The 22,575-nt window shown below is 35.0% G+C and overlaps 2 protein-coding genes across 9 annotated transcripts in view; one reads left to right on the top strand and one right to left on the bottom strand.

Moving 5' to 3' along the window:
- The window catches only part of XRN1 (5'-3' exoribonuclease 1), a 124,220-nt gene that overhangs the window by 4,982 nt on the left and 96,663 nt on the right, over nt 1–22,575 (top strand). For 7 of the 8 annotated variants that reach the window (XM_045539382.1, XM_045539383.1, XM_045539381.1 and 4 more), the window contains exons 2-12: nt 6,322–6,554; nt 11,128–11,225; nt 12,463–12,572; nt 12,668–12,778; nt 13,945–14,027; nt 16,910–16,997; nt 17,081–17,249; nt 18,005–18,072; nt 18,391–18,528; nt 20,525–20,591; nt 20,804–20,909. In XM_045539382.1, coding sequence (XP_045395338.1) covers nt 6,322–6,554; nt 11,128–11,225; nt 12,463–12,572; nt 12,668–12,778; nt 13,945–14,027; nt 16,910–16,997; nt 17,081–17,249; nt 18,005–18,072; nt 18,391–18,528; nt 20,525–20,591; nt 20,804–20,909 — 1,271 coding nt within the window. The remainder of the gene's footprint in view (nt 1–6,321; nt 6,555–11,127; nt 11,226–12,462; nt 12,573–12,667; nt 12,779–13,944; nt 14,028–16,909; nt 16,998–17,080; nt 17,250–18,004; nt 18,073–18,390; nt 18,529–20,524; nt 20,592–20,803; nt 20,910–22,575) is intronic. The other variant, XM_045539379.1, reaches the window with a different exon arrangement.
- LOC123630124 (nascent polypeptide-associated complex subunit alpha-like) lies at nt 14,777–15,585 on the bottom strand. Its single transcript, XM_045539386.1, has one exon. The coding sequence runs from the start codon at nt 15,536–15,538 to the stop codon at nt 14,891–14,893; it is 648 nt and encodes a 215-aa protein (XP_045395342.1). The 5' UTR covers nt 15,539–15,585; the 3' UTR covers nt 14,777–14,890.

The raw sequence follows: 22,575 nt of genomic DNA, 5'->3' as shown, positions 1-22,575 counted from the left end.
CTGTTTTAAGTGCTTTGCATGCATTCATTTATTTAATCATAGCAATCGAAGCTCCATTTTATGGCTGAGAAAACTGAGTCACAAAAGATTGAATTATCCAAAGTCATTACATAGCTAGTAAAACAAGTGTTGGAGCCGAATTTAAATTAAACAGAATTTCTCTCAAGCAGTGGGATTTTTTTAAATTTCTGCCCCTCTAGAAAGCTCTTTAGAATTATTTTTTTCCTAATCACTCCCCTCAACTCCACCAAATTTTTATACTTCAGATATACTGTATATCTATGTACAGTGGTGCTTTATTATGCAAACTCCGTGCCCCCACCCTGTACAACAATTTTGGCCCACTTGGGAGCCATATTATTAGCGTTGGTAATGCATGCTCTAGAGCCTATGTTGTTTTAAAAATTATAGTAAAATATACATAACAAACTTTACCATCTTAACCATTTTTAAGTATACAGTTCTTAAGTGTTAAATGCATTCGCATTGTTGTGCTAAGCCTGTACTTTTAAAATGAATCTTCTGTGCGTTATGCTAAAAAAATGCTTGTAGGTTATGAAAACCTAAACTTAGGGAAAACAAGTTGACATTTACATTTTAATGTGTTTGCTGTTGTGTAGGGAGCTTATCTGCCTTATTCTTTACTATATTCACTATATTACTGTATTTACTGTATTTCCCCTCCCCTAGCATGTTGTGTGGCACATAATGGTTTTCAGTAAATATTTATTATGTGAATTTATTATCTATAGCATATTATATAATCTATAAACATAGCATATAGAATTGTATATTAAAATATACATGGTGTATTGCTATATTTTAAAACAGTTGTTTTTTTCTTAATGAAGCAACAAAACCTTGAGATTGTTTAAACCGTATTAAATAACTGTAAAAGAAGAATTATTGACAGCTCCTTTAATCAGTCAAATGTATATTGTTTGTCTTTATGTAAAGGGCATCTTGAAACAACATTAAGTGAGATAAAAAAGACTAACAAAAAGAAAATGATATTTTGAGATTAGACACTAAGATAATAATACTTAACCACAGTTTAAAGCAGTAAGAGGGTTGTGAGGGCTGTCCAGAAAGTATCCAGCCATTGTTAATATAACAAGAAGGGTTTGCGAGACACGGAGACATCAGTTTATACTGACAGCCAAGGTGAGTGTGCGCATGTGTAAACAATGACACTTTCACTGTGCTAGTCAGTGGATTGCTAGACGCCAGTGAGTGAGCATGTGTACTATGGCAGTCACATTCAAAGTAACTGAGTGAGTAGAGCAAGAGATCTGCATCAAATTTTGCATTAAGCTTGAACATTCCTCTGTGGAAACTATTCAGATGATTCAGAAGGCTTTTGGGGACAATGCAATGAGTGCAGCGCAAATAAAAGTGTGGCACAAACGCTTCAAAGATGGTCAAGAATCTGTTGAAAGTGATCCACCTTCTGGAAGGCCTGCAACAAGCAGAACACGTGAGAATGTTGAACACGGTTGGTTAAATTAAGAGATGCTGGGAGAACTGTAAGGTCCCAAGGTGAAGGGGAATGAGCTATTGTCCTATGTACAATGTTTCTTGTATCTTATATCTGCTTCAATAAATGTCTCTATTTTTCATATTACATGGCTGGATACTTTCTGGACAGACCTCCTATAACTACATACTCCAAGTTATTGGTATAGGATACATGTGTTAATCACATTCAATGAAGGGAGCCCTTCATTTGTTTACTAATTTATTCATTAAATATTTTTTCTTTGCTACTTTGTGTCAGGCAGTGTGCTGAGAGTTCTAAACAACCAAATCAGAGACCTTGCTTTGAGGGACGCACAGGTTAGCAGGGGAGGACAGAACCATACACTTAAGCATTCAGCAAAAATGTATTGAACACCTAATAATATGCCAGGTACTCACATGCATTGAGAACACAAAAATAAGGTATGGTTCCTGCTTTCAAGATGCTAACTCTTAAGACAGATTTGAAAAACAGAAATAGCAAAAGCTAACAGTCCGCGTATTTTACTTGCTTTATTAAGTGAAGTAAGAGTGGTATGTGCAAGATACAGCATAAGGAAGTAAGGGAAAGCCAAAGATTCTTGAGGTGGATCTTGAAGAAGGGTGAGCCAAAATCCAGAAGGTCAGTAGAGGGAGGAGGAGCAGGAAGGACAGGAAAGCATTTCAGGAAGTAGAAGCAGCATCTGTAAAGTCACAGAGGTTTGAAACAGGCCAGCATATTTAGAGCTTCCCAAGTAATTTACTATAGTTAGCTTCTATATGTAGAAACAGGAAAGAATATGGGATTGGTGGGACAGATGGCAACCAAATCATGCAGGACCTTCTATGGTGTTACAGATTTGTGGTATCCTGTGGGTTTAAGTAAGGAAGCAATACGATCAGATTATGTTTTAGAAAAATGGCTCAGCTGTGAGGAGACAGAAAACTAAGCAAGCAGTCCAGTTGAAAAACTAAGGGCCTGATCCAATGCAGGAGATCTAGGGATGGAGAAAAAGATGAGATTGCATAAGACAATGGGAATGGATAAGATGGTAAGATTCCAGAAGCATATTAGATGTTAAGTTAAAAAATAAAATACCTCATTGACTAATTAGATATGGGGTTGGGGGAGGAGGAGAGTATAAAATAGTCTTGAAATTACTAACTTGCAGATGTGCAATAACTCTGAGAAGAGAAACTATGTTATCAGTATTATCTCTGTGCAGTAGTAAAAATTCTGCGTGTTCTCACTTTTTTCACTGCATTGGTCAGTGATTACTTAATCATTCTGTGTCTTTCTTACTAATCTGAAACCTAAGAAAATTTTTAAAATTTTCTAAAAGGAAAATTATAGTGGGGTTTTTTTAGATTATAAAAAACATATTAATGTGTTCATTATAACATAATTTAGATAATACAGAAAGATAAAAACTATTACAGTCTAAAGGAAAATAAAAAGCAACTGAAATTTCACTATCCAGGGTTAACCACTAGTAACATCTTGTTTCTATATACTTCCTAACTTTTCTATACAGATACACATGTAAATAAATATTTGCCATAAACAGCATAATAATATACCTTGTCTTATACCCTACTTTTATCACTTAACCGTACATATTATACATATTCCATGCCAAATATGAATGTATATAATAATTTTAATTCCTGTGCTCTTTTTTTTTTTTTTGAGACAGAGTCTCGCTCTCTTGCCCAGGCTAGAGTGCCGTGGCATCAGCCTAGCTCACAGCAACCTCAAACTCCTGGGCTCAAGCGATCCTCCTGCCTCAGCCTCCTGAGTAGCTGGGACTACAGGCATACTCCACCATGCCCAGCTAATTTTTTCTGTTTTTAGTAGAGACGGGGTCTCACTCTTGCTCAAGCTGGTCTCAAACTCCTGAGCTCAAGCAGTCCTACTGCCTTGGCCTCCCAGAGTGCTAGGATTACAGGCGTGAGCCATCAGGCCTGGCCTGCTATTATATTCTATTGTATGCATGTAGCAGCATCCATTTTCTATTTTTGTCTTTTCTGAAAAATACTGCCATGAATGTTTTTGTACTTACATCTTTGTAAGTTAATCATTTCTGATTATTTTTCAGGGTAAATTTCCAATAGAAATCCTGGTTCAAATTTTGATACATACTTTCAGATTAGTTATACCAATTTATATTCCCACCCCAGACTACTGGGTTGGAAATCTAAATTTTTCTTTTCTAGCTGAGTGACTTTCCTCTTCTCTAAGATGAGGATGCTAAATATTTATCTTTTAAGGCTATAATTACATGCTTGCTTCGGCAGCACCTGTACTAAAAAAGGTTATAATTAATTGAGAGAACAAATATAAATATTTAGCCCAATGTTTGGTACCTAATAAATGCATAACAAATGCCAGCTATTGCTTTTTTTTTTTTTTTTTTTGAGACAGAGTCTCGCTCTGTTGCCTGGGCTAGAGTGAGTGCCGTGGCGTCAGCCTAGCTCACAGCAACCTCAAACTCCTGGGCTTAAGTAATCCTACTGCCTCAGCCTCCTGAGTAGCTGGGACTACAGGCATGCGCCACCATGCCCGGCTAATTTTTTTTTTCCATATATATTTTTAGTTGTCCTGATAATTTATTTCTATTTTTTTAGTAGAGACGGGGTCTCGCTCAGGCTGGTCTTGAACTCCTGACCTCGAGCAATCCACCCGCCTCGGCCTCCCAGAGGGCTAGGATTATAGGCGTGAGCCACCGCGCCCGGGCAGCTATTGCTTTTAATAACATGAATTCTGCATTTCCCCCAAACCTTACCAATATTATGTAACATCAGTCTCTTCAGTCTTTGCTAATGTAGGGAAAATGATGTATCATTTTAATTTGAAATTTTGGGATGATGAGCATCTTTTCATATGCTTATTAGACTTTTTGTTTCTTTCTTGAAATTGCTTTGCGTTTTCTATGATTACTTAGAGATTTTGCTTTTTGTTATATTTGAGAATTTTTTGTTATTAGAGATATTGACTCTGTACTGATTTACAAATATTTCCCTGCTTTTTGTCATTTTCAATTGAATTTATTCATGGCATTTTTTTTAACTCTAGGTTTAAAGTAATACATTTTTAGCTAGCCAGCTCCACCATTTGTTTGCTTTATGATTTCTGGCTTTCCCCACCCTAAGAGTATGAAAATATTTGTATATAATTTTTTTTAGTTACATTTCTCACAGTAAAAAGGTTAATCTTTCTGTAATTTATTTTGTTAGAAGGTGAGATGGAGTTTTATTTTGTTTCCAGATGGTTAGGTAGGTACCCCAACCCTTTCTTTTACTGATTTGAATGAAATACTTTTTTTTTTTTTTTTTTTTTGAGACAGAGTTTCACTCTGTTGCCTGGGCTAGAGTGCCATGGCATCAGCCTAGCTCACAGCAAACCTCAGACTCCTGGGCTCAAGCAATCCTCCTGCCTCTGCCTCCCGAGTAGCTGGAACTACAGGCATGTGCCACCATGCCTGGCTAATTTTTTTTCTATATATTTTTAGTTGTCCAGATAATTTCTTTCTATTTTTTTTTTTTAGTAGAGACAGGGTCTCGCTCTTGCTCAGGCTGGTCTTGAACTCCTGAGCTCAAATGATCCTCCCGCTTCGGCCTCCCAGAGTGCTAGGATTACAGGCATGAGCCACCGCGCCCAGCCCACATTGAGATTTTGATTGAGGTTTTCAGATTTCTTGAAACAAATAGTAACTCTTGAATGTATTTTAGAAATCTCATAATAATTGTCATTTCAGTTAAGCCTCTATCTGTTACTCAGTAAGAACATTTAAAAATTTTTATATGTAGTACAGTACTATACAAATGGGTGTTTTTATAATGTTCATTGATTCAAAGACCAAAACTTTTCACCCCCAAAACTCAAAGGCATGCCATTTTCTCAGTAATAGAAAAATGTGTTACCTGTACATGGTGTAAAACTTGAATTACTGTTTCAGCAGTTGTTTTTATTATGTTTATACAAGGATTCTCTGTCATGTTTTAATGTTTGAAAATTCAAATTATGTAAGGCAGACTCTATTCTAAAATTATTTTATTACAGTAGATATCATAACTATTTAGTTAGTGCCCATTTCAGTTCCTTGTTAGTGTATATTTGTTTCAGTAGTGTTCCCTTTACTTGCTCACAAACATTTAAATAAAGGAAAAATAAATGAGCACCAGAGCCATTGGGTCTTTTTATAAAAGTAGATGTCTGTTAGTCATAGTTTAGAAAGTATTTACTACACATATCACAAACAAATCAGTTTTCCAGGTTTTAACGTTTCCTAAATTTCTTTGATAATCTAAGTTTTTAAAAATTAACCAGTGACTCTGTTTTAGTGAAACTAAATATATAGTAAGGCTTAAATGATATGTAAAATCTTTCAATAATCATGTACAAACAGCCTTTTGATATAAATGGGCATTATGTTACCCATTTATAGAGGAAATTGGGGCTTTGGGAAGTTAATGTCAAGTAGTAGAAAAGAAGGACACTAGTATTTTGAGTACCAAATGAACCAAACATTTTATTTTGTATTTAGTATCTTATCTATGAATAAGTAGATAATTTCCTGACAGTAAACTCTATCAAGCCATTGATGCATTATATCACCAGGTAATGTCTCCATATTACCAGTTCCTTCTGGCTTTTTTTTTTTTTTACTTTCTTTATTCACCTGTGATTGTTTATTCAGTTTTTATATAATCAGAATGCCCTGTATCCTGCTTTTTATCATTGAATAATCACTTTTCCCAGCTGGTAAGATATCTATGGTTGATTATAATTAATGAACTTGAGCATTTTCTTTTGTTTTTTAGATTCCTGAATTTGACAACTTGTACCTAGATATGAATGGAATTATACATCAGTGTTCCCATCCTAATGATGATGATGTTCACTTCAGAATTTCAGATGATAAAATCTTTACTGATATTTTTCACTACTTGGAGGTGTTGTTTCGCATTATTAAACCTAGGAAAGTGTTCTTTATGGCTGTTGATGGTGTGGCTCCTCGAGCAAAAATGAACCAGCAGCGTGGGAGGCGTTTTAGGTAAAACATTTATGTTTTATTTTAGCATATTGTTTAGATTAAAAAAATATATTATTTTAAAGATAATCGACTTAGCACAATGCATATTCTGTTCATGTTTATTTTCTGCTCAAATTCCCCCAGAAATGGGAATATCTCATATTTTACCAGTCAAGTAACGAGTTAGTAATTCACGTGTCATTTGTCGAAGCTTATGTTGGGTTTTATATAAAGTCACTCTTTTATTCTCTATCACAAGTTTTTTAAACTTCTCATTAATAATTTGGAAATGGTAATACTGTAGTAGAGAAAAGCTCTTATAGTGGTCTGCCCTGGGCTGGTAACTACAAAGTGAACTGCGAGATTATTCTAATGAGCACATTATTGACATTTAATTTAATTCAACAGACATTGAATGCCCAGACTCTGGGCTAGATCTGATTTTGACCGAGCATGCTCCAGATAGGACAGAAAGGCAAGAGAGATCAGAAGGTGATTGATGAACTGTGGGAAGAGAGCTGAGTTAGGATTCTCAGGATGTTATCAGCACCACTGTGTGAGGCAGTAGAAGTGAGAGGATCAGAAGAGGTTGTACATATAGGATTTTAAAGTCAAAATCTTGGACATGTAAAATATTTCTAAGTAACAATGGCATTAGGCTGTATCCCTGTTTATGAGTAGCAGAAGTAAAGTTAAGAAGGTTGTTAGGGCCGGGTGCGGTGGCTCATGCCTGTAATCCTAGCACTCTGGGAGGCCGAGGCGGGTGGATCGCTCAAGGTCAGGAGTTCGAGACCAGCCTGAGCAACAGCGAGACCCCGTCTCTGTTAAAAATAGAAAGAAATTATCTGGCCAACTAAAATATATATAGAAAAAATTAGCCGGGCATGGTGGCGCATGCCTGTAGTCCCAGCTACTTGGGAGGCTGAGGCAGTAGGATCGCTTAAGCCCAGGAGTTTGAGGTTGCTGTGAGCTAGGCTGACGCCATGGCACTCACTTTAGCCAGGGCAACAAAGCGACACTCTGTCTCAGGAAAAAAAAAAAAAAAAGAAGGTTGTTAGAATTGAAGGCACGAAACCCTGAGTCCAGAGTGTTTGATAGGTCATTAGTATAATGAATCATTTAATGATAATGGCAGGTAAAGAATGGAAAAAGTACCTGTGCATCAAATGTGGAAATTACCAAGGGAGGTAGGAATATGCCTTGGAGAAGGCTACCAGTGAGAAGAAGAGGATGGCAGAAAGTATTGATTTAAATATCAAAAGAAAAAAGTTACTGAAACTGTTGGAAAGACTGAAATCCTTGAAGGCAAAGACCAACTCTTACTAAAATTTAGATTCTCAAGTGCTACCCAAAATTTACTTAATCTGAATCTCTAGTAGCTGGGAAACTCCTGAAAACTACTTTTTGCCATACTTCCCTGGTATTAGTTAAACTACTTTTTGGGAGCCACTAACCTAGAAAATCTGGTATTCAGAAGGACTATATAAACTCACTGCATCAGTCAGGGTTCGGTTCCAGGTAATAGAAAGCCCTTTGGCCATTTTAAGTAGAAAGGATAAATACAGAGAATTAGGTATTTATAAAAATCATTGTAAATCTAAAGAGTGGTAATCTAGGTGAGCCTTCAGACATGACTTCCAGAACACCACCACAGAACTGATGCATCAGTGTCACAACTATTACCATATTCAGATAGGTGAGGAGTTTAGAGGCCCCCACCAGAACAGGTGGCTCCAGGAACTTATTCCTTTTAGCAGTGATCCAGGGATTAAGAAGCTACTAAACTGTTAGCTCTAAGATATATCACTTTAGTTACAATTCAGTAATCATGACACTACCACTGCATCTGTTAGTTCCAGAGCCCCAGTGTACCTGCTAGATCTATACTGGAAAAAACTGATGCCTTAGTCCTTGCTTCTCAGTACCTACAAAGCTGCTGAATACTAGGATTATCTCTACCACTGTTGAAATATACACACACCCCAGAGCCTCAGTGTCTCAACTGTCATGCAGGCATCGCCACACTTCCACCTTCCAAACCTTTTATAGAGGCATCTATTGACAAAGTCTAAGTCATATCTAGAAACCTAGCTGTAGGGAAGCCTGAGGGTTGTATTTTTCTTTTTAGCTTTCCAACCTCTCCAGTATCAAAAGGCAAACTAGAAGGAGAATTGAAAGAAAGTTGAGGGTCAGTCCACTATAACCACCACAAGCATTTCCTAAATACTGTGCTGGCATTGAGTTTTCCATGTTTCCCAGAAATTCCCCAGTCAGCTTTCTGTCATTCTCCACAGTGATGACATTCTCTATTCACAATCTTTAATTCTTCCTGTTTTATTCATTTCTAAATCTGCCTTCTTTTATCTCTACCATGCCACTAAAATTTCTTTACAGGAGTACAAGATTATGGCTAAATCCAAAGAGTAATTCTTTTTTTATCTTCATTTATTCCCAATTTCTTGAACTTAACCCTTGCCTTCACTTTCATGTAACCATGTTGTCTCTTTGCACCTTCATAGTCTTTTTGTCTTTTTCTTTTCCTCTGCTTTCTCTCTCTCTCTCTCTCTTTTTTTTTTTTTTTTTGCGACAGAGTCTCACTCTGTTGCCTGGGGCTAGAGTGTCATGGCGTCAACTTCACTCACAGCAACCTCAAACTCCTGGGCTCAAGCAATCCTACTGCCTCAGCTTCCCGAGTAACTGGGACTACAGGCGTGCACCATCATGCCCAGCTAATTTTTTCTATCTATATATTTTTTTTGAGACAGAGTCTCACTCTGTTGCCCGGGCTAGGCTGAGTGCCGTGCCATCAACCTAGCTCACAGCAACCTCAAACTCCTGAGCTTAAGCAATCCTACTGCCTCAGCCTCCCAATAGCTGGGACTACAGGCATGCGCCACATGCCCAGCTAATTTTTTTTTCTATATGTATTTTTAGTTGTCCATATAATTTCTTTCTATTTTTAGTAGAGACGAGGTCTCGCTCTTGCTCAGGCTGGTCTCAAACTCCTGAGCTGAAACGATCTACCCGCCTTGGCCTCCCAGAGTGCTAGGATTACAGGCACAAGCCACCACGCCTGGCCCACCTCTGCTTTTTATCTTAATGTTTCTTAAGGTTCTGTCCTAGGCCCTGAGCGATTCCATCCAATGGCTTTGATTCCTATGTCTATGCTGATGACTCCCAAATTTATCTTTCTGGTAAATCTCTCTCTCCTGAGCTCCTGTATATCTGAATGCCTATTGAATGTCTGCTTTTGGATACCCCAGATATACTTCAGGCATAAGAGGTTCAGAACTGAAGTTATCTTCCCCTCAAAACAACCTTTCTTCTATGTTTTCTATTTCAGTGAATAAAAACACTGTTCACCTAGCTGCCTAAACGAAAGTCCAAGAGTAATTTGGACTCCTCCCTCTTCCTCATTCTCCACATCCAAGTCCTATTTATTCAGTCTCTTAAATTTGTCACATCTATCTACTCGTTTTCATCTTTAATACTACTCTTTCAGCTTAGACTACCATTATCTTCACCCAGATTACTTCAATAGTCTTAACCTTGGCCCTGTCCCAAACATTTTCTATATTACATTCAGATTAAATATTATGGCTATTTAATTATTTTTATCTCCCCACTAGACTATAAACTTTCAGAATGGAAATCATTTTTTTTTGTTATATCCTAAGACATTATCACATAGTAACATCAAATAATCATTTGTTTAGTCAAAGGAGGAAAGGGAAAAAAGAAGAAAAAATATATTGCAGAGATTACAAATGATTTAGTATCTTCGGAGTTTTTTTTATATTAGAGAGGTTGGTGAGAGAGAGTTTAAATAGGAAGAGTTTGTTCATCACACAAATAGAATTCTACAGGGCACAGTGCTCAAAGCAGAGCTTTCTAACTTGTATGCTATGTGCCAAACTGGTATGCTATAAAGGTATTACAGGAGAAGCTAGACAGGAATTGGGACACCTGTATTCAAATCCAGGTTACTCTGACTCTGTAACTCATATTCTTTCTAGTAAATTCCATTGCTTCAAAAATGAGATGATTTTGTCTACTGATGTCATTAATGTTATTATGCTTTCATTTTAAAAGGTTTTAGTAGGAAACACAAAGATAAGCATTGTAATTTTATATTTTTATATAATATTCTTAGAGATCATTTTATGATAATGATCTTAAATGTATCATGATATAATGTTATTATTTAAGACCATTAAATATTTTCATTAAATGTATATATAATGAAAGTTTAAAGCTATACTTTTGATTTTGTTTCTAGAATGAATTTGCCATATATTTGTCATACAAATTACCTCATAAGTGTTTGTTACGGTCTGTGTGAGTTTTTTACCTTACTCTTAAGTAATGTCTGACTTCTATAGTCCTTACTTGGAAAACTCAATTTTTTAAATAAAAACAAACAATTCTGAGGCTCATCTTTATCAGTCGTAATCATTTCAAAACTTGTATATGTTTTAAACCTTAAAATTGATGAGTTAGTATTTTACTTTTAAAACATCTAAAGAACAGTTTATGTAAAGATCTTTACTTTTTTTCAGAAAGTTTAAGATTTTTTTTTCTCTTTACCTTAAAGGTCCGCAAAGGAGGCAGAAGACAAAATTAAAAAGGCAGTAGAGAAGGGAGAAACTCTTCCTACAGAGGCCAGATTTGATTCCAACTGTATTACGCCAGGTACATTCACTGAGAGAAAAATTCTGAGAGAATTGAAATCTAAAGTATTTGAATATTTTTTCAAATCTATTTTTATTTTTATGTTTTATGTATTTTGGCCTTAGGGTTCTATTTACTGTATTCTCCCACTTGTATCTACTTATGAGATGGTTTGGTCATCCTGGTTATAAGTGCTCCTATAAAGACACACTATAGGGTTTTCAAATGTTGATAAGAGCAGATATGGACAAGAATCTCCCAGGTACACAGAATTCCAAACCTTGAAGGAATTTATAAGATCTGCCAGTCCCATTCCTGCCTTTTATTGATATGAAAACAGACCCAGTAAAGTTGTGGTTTACCAAGTTCATGTAGGTAGCTTGTTGTATTAAGGCTAAGAAACTCGTTCTTCTAGTCCAGAGAGCTTACTATTCCATCTCTCAAAGATAGTTAAGATTTCTGTGACTTTAACAGATTTTTCATCTGAGATTGCTTAAAAAAAAAGATTTCTATGAATTTAAGGAAAATGAATTTATCTGTGTCATGTTTAATTTTATATGCAGCAGCATACTCTATACTCCTAGGAGCTTTGTCTAGCATCTTTATAATCCTTTACTTTGAACAAAAATATTTAAATCAACTTTCTCATAAATTCTTTACTTATAGTAGTAGTTTTCCCTTTCATTAAGTGCATTAGTCACACATTGCTCAATTTAATAACTAGTTTTATCATGATTGTGGTTTCAGACTATATTGCTTTTGACTATTGACCATCTGGGCTTTTCCTAAAATACAATTATTGAAGACTCAATTTCCAGGTTAATAGTAATTTTTCAGATTAATAGTAATAATAATTATTGACAATCTGATTGAAGATGTATGTCTTTAAAAAAAAAAACTTTAGAATCCAGCAGAAGAAATAGAAGGTCGGAGGTTCTATTAGAGAGTTCAAATTCTGCTCTTATGTGAAAATACTTGATGCACAGTCCTGAGACAGTAGTAAAACTGCTTGACCTTCCCTGTGTGACACTGATTTCATTTAGGGTCACTAGTGACAATAAAAACAGTTGTGATATTTACAAGGGAAAAGTACAACGTTACTTGCTTTTCAAGATAAGCAAGAGAGCTTTTGACCTTCTTTGGAGATCCTATCCCTAGCTATTCCCTGGACACCCATATTCAATAATATGTTGTCACTGGAAAGTCATTATTTTTATGTCTTTCTTAGATTAACCTTTTTAAAACTTTTTATTTATAGGGACTGAATTCATGGCCAGGTTACATGAACATCTGAAGTATTTTGTAAATATGAAAATTTCCACAGACAAGTCATGGCAAGGAGTTACCATCTACTTCTCAGGCCATGAGGTTATTACCTTTTTTTATTTAAAGAATTGTAAAAAATTTATTTAATATTCTGAAGCATAGCATATTACTACATTTTTTTAAAACTTTATGTTTAGACTCCTGGAGAAGGAGAGCATAAAATCATGGAATTTATCAGATCTGAGAAAGCAAAGCCAGATCATGATCCAAACACCAGACACTGTCTTTATGGTTTAGATGCTGATTTGGTAAGTATAATATTTATTTTATTATAACCTTATGCCATTGTAGGTAAATATCTAAGAGACTTCATTTTTTTATAGGACACTTAATGGCTGTGGCAACAAATATTGGAGACATAATGGTTGCTGCTTTTATCATTACCAAAGTTCTAAAATAATTGGAAAATGAGCTTTTTTGCCATAGTTTATGATCAACAGGTTTCTATAGTTAGTCTATAGACCTAACGAACCCTAGTACTATGAATACTCTGCTGAGGTGAGGGAAGGGGTCCCTTTTTACTCTCAGGCTTTATACATGATTTTTAATTACCTCCTGATCTGATAACTCCATGCCACAAATACCTTTACTAGACTTTTTAAAACTTTTTATTATGGAAATTTTCAAGCATAAATAGAAATAAGCAAGACAGTATAATGAACCTCCTTGTGCCCTTCTACCTTAAATAATGTTTAACACCAATCCCTAATCATCTGTCTCCTTTATCCCCACCTCCCAAGATTATTGAAGCAAATCCCAGACATTATATCATTTAATCTGTGCATATTTCATAATGTTTCTTTAAATGAGAAGGGTTTTATTTTAAATACATAACAATAGTGCCATTGTCCCACATAAAATAGACATTAACAATCATTGCTTACTGTAGAAATAAGCAGTTACTATCCTTATTTCCCTAATTGTCTTATAAATGTCTCCTTTTGTTTTGTTGTGTGAATCCAGATTAAAATAAAATATATACAGGTACATTGCAATTGGTTTATGTGTCTCAATATACTTTTGACTGACTTTGGGCTTTAGAATACCATGTGAGAAAATTAACTGAAAGTACCCTCTTCCGTATTTCTCTGGGTTTTTATGTACTGGAGCTACTCTGGCCTCCAAGAGTCCTGCATTCTTTTATCACAGAAAAGTTGCTACTGTTCTGAAATAAGGAGTTTAGGGACATTTACTAACCTCTTCTTCGGTGTATCAATTTCGAGAGAGAAGACTTAGATAAGTACACTCACTTTATCCCATTCATAACCTACAAATGGATCATGTATTTTGATATTTGTATATTTAATATGCTAATTGTTTATTCTTCTCTGTATAGAAATGTTTTTATAATTGCTTTTGTGAACCTGATATAAAAAATGGGAGAATAGAAACATTTCTTAACTATTTTTAACAGATTATGCTTGGATTAACAACTCACGAGGCACATTTTTCTCTCTTAAGAGAAGAAGTTCGATTTGGTGGCAAAAAAGCACAAAGGTAAATCATACAGCATATATGTTGGAAAAAAGAACAGAAATGAAGCCTGGATATTAATCCCTTAACAAATTCATGGTCTGTAAATACTTCATGGGTTGCCTTTTTACTCTGTTGATAGTGTCCTTTGATGCACAAATGTTTTTAATTTTGATATCCAATTCATCAATTTTTTCTTTTGTTGCCTGTGCTTTCAGTGTAATAGCCTAGAAATTTTTGCCAAATTCAATGTCATAAAGTATTTTTCCTATGTTGTATTCTAAGAGTTTTATAGTTTTAACTTTCATCTTTAGGTTTTTGATCCATTTTGAGTTAATTTTAGTGTGTGGTACAAGGTAAGAGTCCAAATTCATTGTTTTGCATGTGGATATCCAATCTGCTCAGTGCCATTTGTAGAAAAGACTGTCTTTTTCCCATTGAATTTTTGGTCTTATGGTTGAAAATCATTTGACAATATATAGGAGGTTTTACTTCTGAGCTTTCTATTCTATTCCATTGGTCTACTTGTCCATCTTTGTGCCAATACTGCAGTGTTGTCATTACTGTGGCTTTGTAGTAAGTTTTGAAATCAGGAAGAATGAGACCTGTAACTTTATTCTTCTTCAAGATTGATTTGGTTATTCAGTGTCTCTTGAAATTCCATATGATTTTTAGGATGGGTTTTTCAATTTTTGTGAAAAAACATCATTGGGATTTTGATAGGCATGACATTGAATCTGTAGATCTCTTCGGGCAGTATTTCTTTCTTTTTTTTTTTTTTTTCAACAAGAAGCCATAACTTTATTAATAATAGAAACAGTACAAATTTCAAACCAAGCTGCAGTTACTCTTTTGAAACACCAAAAGAAGTCCTTGTTTTCAGATGGTTACATTGTTAATTCCATAATAGCATTTACAATATCATTACTGTTGTTCTTCAGGGCTCGGACTGCCTTTGCTCTCGACACATTTGCTTGTGACATGACCAATTCTATGTCTTTAACTTCCACACCTGTTTCATCAACCTCTTCCTCTTCACTCTCCTCTTGTACAGTTGGAGTCTGTGTGTTTTCTTGAATGTTTGAAACAGCTTCACCGTGAACTTTGAATTTTTTAGCAGCCGCTAGCTGTGCCTGCTGAGATAAATCTTCGATCTTGGCTTCCCCAAAAACTATGTAGGTATCTGAAGCTGGGCTCTTGTAGACATCTGGTTTTGTGATGACAAAGAGGATATTCTCAGATTTCCGGATAGTGACTCCAGTAACTCCTGTAACCTGTCGAAGACCCAGTTTGGACATAGCCTTCCGTGCCTTCTTTTCACTCCGACTCTGTTTTGCTTTACTGACTGGTTCTTCATCGATTTCAGCTGCTGCTGCCAGCTGTGCTTGTTGTGTGGTTGCTTGTGTAGAATCTTGTTCCTCGAGCTCTGGTACTGATTCATCACTGTCAGATTCTGTTCCAGACCCTGTCTCAGCCTGAGGCTGTGGCAACTCCTGCTCTGTAGCAGGGACGGTTTCTGTGGCTTCACCGGGCATTTTGTGCGAGGAACGTGGAACCAAGATGGCGGCGGAAAAAGACCAAGCGAGAGGCAGTATTTATTTCTTGATGTTAAGTCTTCCAGTTCATGAACACAAGATGTCTTTCTGTTTATTTTTGCCTTCTTTAATTTCTTTCAGCAACATTTTGTAGTTTTCAGCATATAAATCTTTTGGCTCCTTGGTTTACTCCTAAATATTTTATTCTTTATTCTGTTGTGAATGGAATCATTTTCTTAATTTCCTTTTTGGATTGTTCTTTGATGGTGTATGGAAACACAACTGATTTTTGTGTATTGATCTTGTACCCTACAGCTATGCCGAATTCATTTTTTAACTCTAGTAGTAGTTTTGTGGCATCTGTGGTCTTTTCTAAAAATCATGCTATCTGTAAATAGAGACAGTTTTACTTCTTCATTTCCAATTGAGATGCCTTTTATTCTTTTTTCTTGCCTAATTGTTCTGGGTAAGACTTCCAAAACAGTGATGAATAGCTGTGGTGAAATAGGCATCCTTGTCTTATTTCTGCTCTTAGGAGGAGAGCTTTTTAGTTTTTCACCATTGAATATGGTGTTAGCTATGGGTTTTCATAAATGCTCTTTATCATACTAAGGAAGTTCCCTTCTCCTAGTTTGATGAATTTTTTTTCATAAAGTGTTGAATATTGTCAAATGCTTTTTCTGCAAAATGGTACTGTGGGGTGTTTTTCCCCCCTTCATTCTACTGATGTAGTGTATTACATTGATTCTCTTATACTGAACTACCCTTACATTCCTGGGGTAAGTCTCACTTGTGCATGGTATGTAATTCTTTCAATGTGCTATTATCCCGTTATATTCTTACTTGTAGTTAAACTTGGAGTATAGGCAACAGCTGGGAATATAAACACTATACTAATCCATAGGAAGATAAGACGAAGAAGGGATATTACCTTACCATATAGCTCTAAACTATACTGCGATAGATATAAAAGCATATACTCACTCATTTGTGTGTCTGCTCATGGTCAACCTTAAATGGGCCAGATCTCACTGGTTGTATGTGTATATGTATGTGTGTGTGTGTGTGTGTGTGTATGTGTATATATATATATATAAAATATATATTATTTAGGGCTCTTTAACTCTGAGAATCCTTCCACAGAAAGCATAATGTAAATCAATTGTTTTTTAACTTTATCATGTTTTATCTATTACACTTGCAATTATATTTTTATCTTTATATTACCCTATAACTTTCATACAAGTTACGTGCCTTCATTATAAGACTTATTATCTCCTAATGATAATTTTGATTTAAGCTTTGATACATTTTTAAACTTGGACCTTAAAAATATTATTTACTCTGTCATGATCATCTGACTAATTACAGGGTGTGTGCACCAGAAGAAACCACATTTCACCTCCTACACTTGTCTTTAATGAGAGAGTATATTGACTATGAGTTTTCAGTACTAAAAGTAAGTATTAATGCAGCCCTAGTTGAAAGATTTATATGCAGAAATTTCCATTGGATTTGACTTTGTTCTGCATTTTACTATAGGAAAAGATCACATTTAAATATGATATTGAAAGGATAATAGATGATTGGATTTTGATGGGATTTCTTGTTGGCAATGATTTCATCCCTCATCTACCTCATTTGCATATTAATCATGATGCACTGCCTCTTCTTTATGGAACATATATTACCATGCTACCAGAACTTGGGGGTAAGAAAAATTTAACATTCACTTGAGGCTACTTTTTATTAATAATTTAACACTGACTTACCCTAAAAATGTCACTCAGTTTATTAGATTATTGCATGTATGACTAAAGTAGAAAAATATTGGGGGTTTCTTTTGGTCTAAGGTGCCAAAGTCTGAGGCTGTCATTTTCACGTGATTCATAAGAAAAGAAAGAGAACAGAGTTAAGCAACCTCACTTATTGATTGATGCCTATCTAATCTTTGCCTTTAGTTCCTTAAGAAAGCCAGCAGAACTTGTTGACTTCACTTAACTCCTTTCATATTTAAATGTAGAAATTCAGTTTTTCTGAAAAGATATGCACCAGAGTATTCAATATGAAAGAAAGAGTTTTCAATTAAAATGGAAAATTGTCAAGTAGTGCTGACACTGAGTAAAACAGATAACATAATAGCAAGAGGCTAGTCCTTTTATTAAGTTAACATCAAATTGATCTAGATAGGTTCTAGAACATATTAATTATTACCTGATGTCATTGGGAATGTGGGAGGGTTGTTATTGTGAACCTGGAATTTCTGATATTTTAGTACTTCTATTTTGTATATTATGGTAGCATAAAGTTGATAGAAACTAGGACCTCTTTATATTTAGCCCAACATTGAGGGTTTTTCTTGATTAGTACGGTAGAATGTTAACGTTTTGTAGAAGCAATTTTGTAGAATTGTTTGGATAAAATAATGTCAGATTTTATTACAAATTTAGATTTTCTTTCTTTTAGGTTATATTAATGAAAGTGGGCATCTCAACTTACCTCGATTTGAGAAATACCTTGTGAAACTATCAGATGTAAGTAGCTAGCAGTTTTGGTTTTCCTGTCCCAGGGTAGCTGTAAATGGTCAGTAACCAATTATACAATGCCAGAAGAAAGAGTTTTATAATTCTATTCTAATTGCTCATTCAGGGTAAACAGTTGCACCTAAATTAATTTTATTTTTATTTGCTTATTTGTAATTTTCAGAGTAACAAATGAGGTGCCCATGTATATAAAACAGTAACATTCTTCAGTTTCCTATGCCCTAGAAGTAGTCACAGTTAAAAGTTTGGTTTGTGTTTTTCCAGACAGACTTAAATTATATTTAAATGAATTTAAATATTTCTGTACAGTTTGATCGGGAACACTTCAGTGAAGTTTTCGTGGACCTAAAGTGGTTTGAAAGCAAAGTTGGTAACAAGTACCTCAATGAAGCAGCAGGTGTCGCAGCAGAAGAAGCCAAGAATTACAAGGAAAAGAAAAAATCAAAGGTGTTCATTTTTTTAGGTGTCCTTTCATTTTTTTAGCTGTAAAGGTAAAACTGATATTCCTTGTTTCTCATTTTCCTTCTTATGATTTTGGGGTTGCCTCATTTCATTTTTGTTTCTTCTTTTCTATAGGCATTGAAGAAATTGTTTTGGCTTCTTTTTTTCCTGTTAGATTCTGTCATTTCAATCTGATCTTTAAAAATTAATTTCTTATTTTTACCCTTAAAGAACATTGTGTTTTCTTTGCTCTTCCATTCTATTAATAAAAGTTGAAAACATTTCTAAATATAAGATCCCAGCTATTAGTTATCTTTTTAAAACAATTATGTAAAACATGTTATTTTAAAACAATGGACTAGTTTTTTAAATGTGGATGTTTATAACATTTCACATTACGAGCATTAACTAGATCAGTGATTTTTCTCTAGAAATGATTTATATATAAAGTCATGTAAAATACAATAGACTAGGTTAAGAGTAATTAATAGTGCAATATCTAGTAAATGTTATGTGCCTAATAAATAAATAATAAAATCAATTAGAATATGTTGGTGCCCTGCAAAACATCTCTAGTAAGCTCCAAAGAATGTCTTGTGTTAGCTTGAAAAATAAACCTCTTCTGAAAATTTCCCCAGCCTATTCATAGTTGTTGGAGTTTGATGAGTTTCCTGCACTATCTTTGCTGTGCTGGGTCTATTTAGGTTCAAACCTAATAAATCTTGCCAGGAGGGGCAACTATCCTGGTTTTCTCCAGTATACTCCTTCTAATTACTTAGCTCTTCCTCAGTGGAACTTGGCAGCAGTCAGTCTGCATTCTGTTTTTCTCTCCTAAGAAAACATGCTCTGCAAATTTTTGGGAACCTGTGCCAGAAACCTTACCGGTCAATAATCCCTGGGATCTCCCACCTCAGCTCAGTCCTTGAACTTCACCAGTCTTCCAGCTATATATGGCTAACATTAGAGACACTATGCAGGAATAGCCCAGGCATAGGAAGTTGAATAGAGGTAATAGGTTGGATGAAGAAAAGGTAATGGGGATAAGTGAATAGGAAGAACTAAAGGGAATCATTGGCCATAGATTGGCAATCATAGCATAGAGGAGGAAAGGATTGAGATCACAAGGGAGGAAAAACAGATGGGCAAGATGTGAAGGATATTGTAAGATGGAAGAACTGTAGAAAAGCAAATGGGTTACATGGAAGAGAAATGAAGAAATAGAAGATAGATAACAGAGACTTAAGAATGAAGGGGCCAGTAATCCTAGAACTCATGCCTGGAATCCTAGAACTTTGGGAGGCCAAGGCAAGAGGATTACTTGAAGCCAGGAGTTTGAGACTAGCTAGAGCACGAGTGAGACCTTTGTGGTGTCATATGCCTGTAGTCCCAGCTACTTGGGAGGCTGAGGCAGGAGGATTGCTTGAGCCCAGGAATTTGAGGCTGCTGTGAGCTATGATGATACCACTGCACCCTAGGCAGGGCAACAGAGCAAGACCCTGCCTCAGGAAAAAAAAAGAATGGTGTATCCAGAGATACAGAAAATAGGTGACATTTGTAACCATTGAATTCAAGCATAAACAAATAGATTATGTTAACAGTAGCCCAGAATTTGACATATAAAAATGTTAACATTGATAAATGAGAAAAGGATTTGATATTGTGTACTTGCCTCTAAAAAAATGAAATATTCTTGAAGTATTTTTTCTTTAGAGCACATATATAATTATATATTTTTTTCTTTATATTGGTGAGGATTACTTACAGATCTTTGAAGGGCCTGAATACTAAATTCTACATAATCAAAATGTATAGCTTTATGAAACAAGTGAGAACTAAAAATGTTTGTACGTTATTTAAAGATTTTTTTTTTAAATAAGCTTTTACAGAGTGTCTCTTAAGGATCATTGCAATTATTTTTAGTATTTTTAAAATCCCCCTGTTAAACATCTCACTTTGAAATATATCTTGCCATTCATTTTATGTTGTTTTATAATTTTTATAGAGCCAAGAAAATTCTATATGTTGGGCTGCTTTAGACAAAAATGAAAGTGAAGTGGTGACTTCTAAGGGTGAGTACAAACTGTGTATTTTGATAAGTATTATTTTGACAAAATAGTTGTTATACCTTTTTATTTATTAGTACTAATTTAGTAATGTTGGGTGAAACAGATTTCTGTGATAACTTATAAGCATCAACTTTGATATGCATTTATCAAAACATTAGGTGGCAAAACAGGATATTCATAATTGTCAGTCACTATCTTTCTGGCTTTTTTCCCAGATAATTTAGAAGATGAGACTGAAGATGATGACCTATTCGAAACTGAATTTAGGCAATATAAAAGGACATATTACATGACGAAGATGGGGGTTGATGTAGTATCTGAGTACGTTTTTGCCAGTGCTTTTACTTTAAGTAGTGAAAATTAGATTGTACAGTTCTTAAAAAAACAGCATGATTTTGATAAAGCAATGGGAGGAAGGAATTTTTTCATTTCATAAATTACTATAGATCTTTCAATTAGTATGGTTTTGGAGAAGGTGATACTAATTCTGATATATATCATATTCCTATGATAAAAATTTCCACAGAGAAAATGATCCTTGTACACAAGGATGTCTCTGACAAATTTATTTATACTAGTAAAAAATTAAAAATAATGTAAATGTCCAATAAGAAGGCTCATCATAATCAGCCTTTGCTTCATCAGCACTATCACGATCTTTGTGACCTACCCCATGTCCAAAATCTGCAGAACTGCTAAATTGATACTTGCAGAAAGTTCATAACAATTTGGAAAGATGCTTATAGTATGTTATTAAGTACAGATTTTTAAAGGCAGGACACAAAATCATACATACAGTATATTCTCCTTAATAGTTGAAAAAAACCAATCTGAATATAGAAAAAAGAAACATACAGTGTTGCTATAATGTGATAAAAATGCTTTTCTTGATTATCTAGATCTTCAGTAATGAAATATTTCTTTTATAATAAAAACAGTAATATGCTTCATGTTCAAAACCATACCTCCCAGAAATATGGAGATATTTTGGCTTTATCCTAGGGTTTTTATTTGGTTTTGGGTTTTGTTTTTTTCTGTTTGTTTGTTGGGTTTTTTTTTGTTTTTGTTTTTGGTGATTTGAAGATTTATTTTACCCGAACTTTAAATGATGGCGGTTTGGTTTTTCAGAAAGAAGGAATTAGAGGGAATATTGTTCAGCAGATAGAACACTTTTCAGAACAGCTCATGGATATCTATTTTAAAAAAAAACAAAGATATAGCACTTTTCAAAGAGTGTTCTAAGCTTCCATAACCAGATTTTAAGATCTTCCTGATTTGCTCCTTTGCTTCTGTCAGGTATCTTCCCAGATAAAGATTTCCATACCTCTCACAATCCCACCCCCACTATTTAAGAGAGTGGTAGTCTCACTTTGTATAGAGAACTTCATTGGGTAAATCTTCAGACTTTAAACCAAAGGTGTACTACATTAACTGAGTAAATATGCATGTCAGGTTTAACAATTTTGATAGTTGCTTAAGAAAATGATAAAGCAAACCTTTCATGTGACAGGATGGAATTTTTTAAAAAAATAATTTGGAATTTTTCTTTTTCTTTTCTTTTCTTTTTTTTTTTTTTGAGATAGAGTCTCACTCTGGTACCTGGGCTAGAGTGGCGTCAGCCTAGCTCACAGCAACTTCAAACTCCTGGGCTCAAGCAATCGTCCTGCCTCAGTCTCCCAAGTAGCTCGGACTACAGGTGCACGCCACCTCGCCTGGCTAATTTTTTCCATTCTTAGTAGAGACGAGGTCTCACCCTTGCTTGGGCTGGTCTCAAACTCCTGACCTCAAGTGATCCTCCCACCTTGGCCTCCCTGAGTGCTAGTATTACAGGCGTGGGCCACCACACCCAGCTTGGAATTTTTCTAATTATAATTTTTAGCTATAAGTTTTAGCTAATTCATTGATTAAATAAACCATGTGAGGTAAAAATGTTGTATCAGCAGATGTGCTCTAACGACACTGGCATATCTTGAAAATGTTATAATGA

Source organism: Lemur catta, chromosome 1 (genome assembly GCF_020740605.2).
Source record: "Lemur catta isolate mLemCat1 chromosome 1, mLemCat1.pri, whole genome shotgun sequence".
Lineage (NCBI taxonomy): Eukaryota > Metazoa > Chordata > Mammalia > Primates > Lemuridae > Lemur > Lemur catta.
The sequence above is the reverse complement of the archived record's forward strand: the minus strand, read 5'-3'. Positions and strand labels throughout refer to the sequence as shown.

What these genes read in the sequence shown, in the direction of transcription:
- LOC123630124 (XM_045539386.1), bottom strand. Translation starts at nt 15,538, where the DNA reads ATGCCCGGTGAAGCCACAGAAACCGTCCCTGCTACAGAGCAGGAGTTG.